Below are 2,720 nucleotides of genomic sequence, written 5' to 3'. Positions count from 1 at the left end.
CAACAGACGACGGGTTTCTTTGTTACAGCTATCAGAGAAAGTAGCACTTAGATGAAGCACCTGAAAGATGTAGCAATTTCGCGGTTTCTTGTCCTCAAGGATCTGGACAGCCTTTTTCTGATACTCTCATCTCAAGTGACTTGTGTGTTGTTTTAAGAAATAATAACTCCTACATATTTCATATTCGAATGCTATTTAATGAATATTCAGAAATAATTCTTAACCAACGTTGTTTTTTAAATTTTTAATTTTCTCGATTATTAATCGAACGATAAAGGAATATTATATAGAAACGGACAAAATTATTACGGTCTTTCTAGTCGAAGACTTTGTCACCAGATGGCAGCACCGCCTTGAGTTAGGATCGCATGTTCTATAGAAACGCGACATGGTGGGAGAAGCAGTATGGCGCAGAAGCGTACGCACAGTCGATTGCACGACGTTGAGGTGGTTTAGTGCCGCTTGTAACTTCGCGTTAGAAAGGCGAACAATCAATAGTTTACTTCGGGAGATTGAACAACGATTTACCTTCTTCCGAATGAGGTACGTACAAACTTTGATATACTTCCATGCAGCCATTCACGAGCACTCTATCGATCGGTGGGGCTTGGCCCTCTAACTTCTTTTCTGTCAGTTACACGTGCGGGTTGTGTTTTGTTTGTCAGTGTACATTTTCTGTTAATACATTCTGAATACACGTTTGAAAGAGATTATTCATTTTATAGTTACTTTGTAGTTTAAATTCTGGAAATTAGAGAGAAATCAGAATATTTTATTGTGGTCTAGTAGGTAGCGTTTAGGTTTACCATGCTAGAGGTCGCGAGTTCAAATCTGCCAAAGGCGGGAAACGATCGAACTTCATTTTTTTAACTTTGTATTGGTTTATTAATATTCTGTACTTAAATATTTTATGCTTCTTTTAATTTTATTGCGAGTTTGCATATATTTTATTACTGAAATATTCATATTTTCAGAATTAAATTTTAAGATTGGTCATGAAGTTCGTTATAACAATTCTATTTTATTTTTGATTTACTTTCTAAACAAAATGCAACAAAACTCTATAATTAAGCAGGATAACATAACTTTTTAATTTAACTTTATATCTGTTGCACAATCCAAATCTTCATATAGCTGATAAAATATGGACCATACTATTCTGAATAATCATATTGAACAATCATATGAATAATCATATTGATATACTACTCTGAACAGCCACATTTATACATCACGCAACTCCACATGAACACATTGGTGCATCAGACCACCCCACATAATTCCACAGTAAAATTATCCATCTTCCAGATACCCAGCAAAGCGCCGAAAACTTGAAACCCGCGTACGCCTTCCCCCGAAGTAATCAAAACTCCAGAATGCCGTTCACGGCAGATGCCGCAGCCAGCCAGATCCAGGAGCGTCTGAAGAACTTATACCACCTGGTGCACGAGATCGAGAGTCAACGAGTTCGCTCGGAGCACAACCTGAACAGCATCGTAAAGACTTACGAGAAAGTAACTCCGGAAGACAAAGTATCTCCCTACTATCAACAGAAGTTAAAGAACCTGTACAACGCGGCGATAGGCGACTCCCAGCAAGAAGAGGAGATCCTACGCAAGGCATTAGGAAAGATCAACGAAATTCGCGCGATCAGAAACGAGCGACGCATCCAGGCTCGTAATGCCGGGAACAAAGAGACGATTCGTCGAGGTGCCCTGATGAAGATGCTGCTAAGTACAGCACAGACGTTGCCTCTGTACGTGGGCAAGACACCAGGGGCGAAACCGCCGCCCCTGTGTGGGGCAATCTCCGCCGAGCCCACGTATATCGCGAAAATGGGAGACATGGTGGCAGCCCTGGTGAAGGGCTCCGAGGAGGAGGAGAACTGGATCCTGGCTGAAGTGGTGCAGTTCAACTCGGCGACGAACAAGTACGAGGTAGATGACATCGACGAGGAGCAGAAGGACAGACATACCCTGTCTCGAAGGAGGGTGGTGCCCCTGCCCTTGATGAGGGCTAATCCAGAGACTGATCCGCACGCCCTCTTCCCCAAAGGCTCCATCGTTATGGCGCTGTATCCTCAAACGACCTGCTTCTACAAGGCGGTGGTGAACCAACTGCCGACGACCGCCACCGAGGAGTACGAGGTGCTCTTCGAAGATGCCACCTACGCGGACGGTTATTCGCCGCCATTGAACGTTGCTCAGCGTTACGTGATCTCCATCAAGGAGAGCAAGAAGAATAAGAGCCAGTGTTAGCGAACTGGACTTGCAGTATTATACTCGCGTTTTGTACATTACTGTTAATAGTTACTTTGTTTACCACTCGATGTCGACGATAATAAAGTTTAAGAGTTTCGACTGTTTCCTTCAGAACCCGACCTGCACCTGACTTCTAAACATCGGTACTTTAGTGTTACGTATTTTATCGGAACCTTTGTCGTTAAATTCGATCCGCGGGGAAATAAGCACGTACCGATAGTTAAGGTACTATTTCCGTATACTCCATGTCGAAGGGTAATTGGCGTAGATTATACGACGATAATGACATCCTTGTACACGCGAGTGCATCTTAACCTGGACTCGCCTGACCTCTCGCGGAATCGGTTCTCCGTGACTGTTCGATCGGACAATTTCTTCCTGCACGGAATAAATCTTCCTCCGCGGACAGGGGTTGGGTATCGCCATACAGACTAGAAAGGTGAACCGACGAAAAAGGGA

The 2,720-nt window shown here is 43.4% G+C and overlaps 1 protein-coding gene across 1 annotated transcript; it reads left to right on the top strand.

Moving 5' to 3' along the window:
- The first annotated feature begins 382 nt into the window (after positions 1-382).
- Sgf29 (SAGA-associated factor 29) lies at positions 383-2,357 on the top strand. The gene is made up of 2 exons (XM_003701473.3): positions 383-543; positions 1,309-2,357. Exon 2 carries the CDS (start codon positions 1,377-1,379, stop codon positions 2,256-2,258), a length of 882 nt encoding a protein of 293 aa, XP_003701521.1. The 5' UTR covers positions 383-543; positions 1,309-1,376; the 3' UTR covers positions 2,259-2,357.
- Positions 2,358-2,720: the final 363 nt, after the last annotated feature.

Source organism: Megachile rotundata, chromosome 12, assembly GCF_050947335.1.
Source record: "Megachile rotundata isolate GNS110a chromosome 12, iyMegRotu1, whole genome shotgun sequence".
NCBI classification, from domain to species: domain Eukaryota; kingdom Metazoa; phylum Arthropoda; class Insecta; order Hymenoptera; family Megachilidae; genus Megachile; species Megachile rotundata.
Note: the sequence above shows the minus strand (reverse complement) of the source record. Positions and strands in the feature narration are given on the sequence as shown.

Excerpts from the sequence above, each read along its gene's own strand:
- Sgf29 (XM_003701473.3), top strand. The coding sequence starts at position 1,377 with ATGCCGTTCACGGCAGATGCCGCAGCCAGCCAGATCCAGGAGCGTCTG.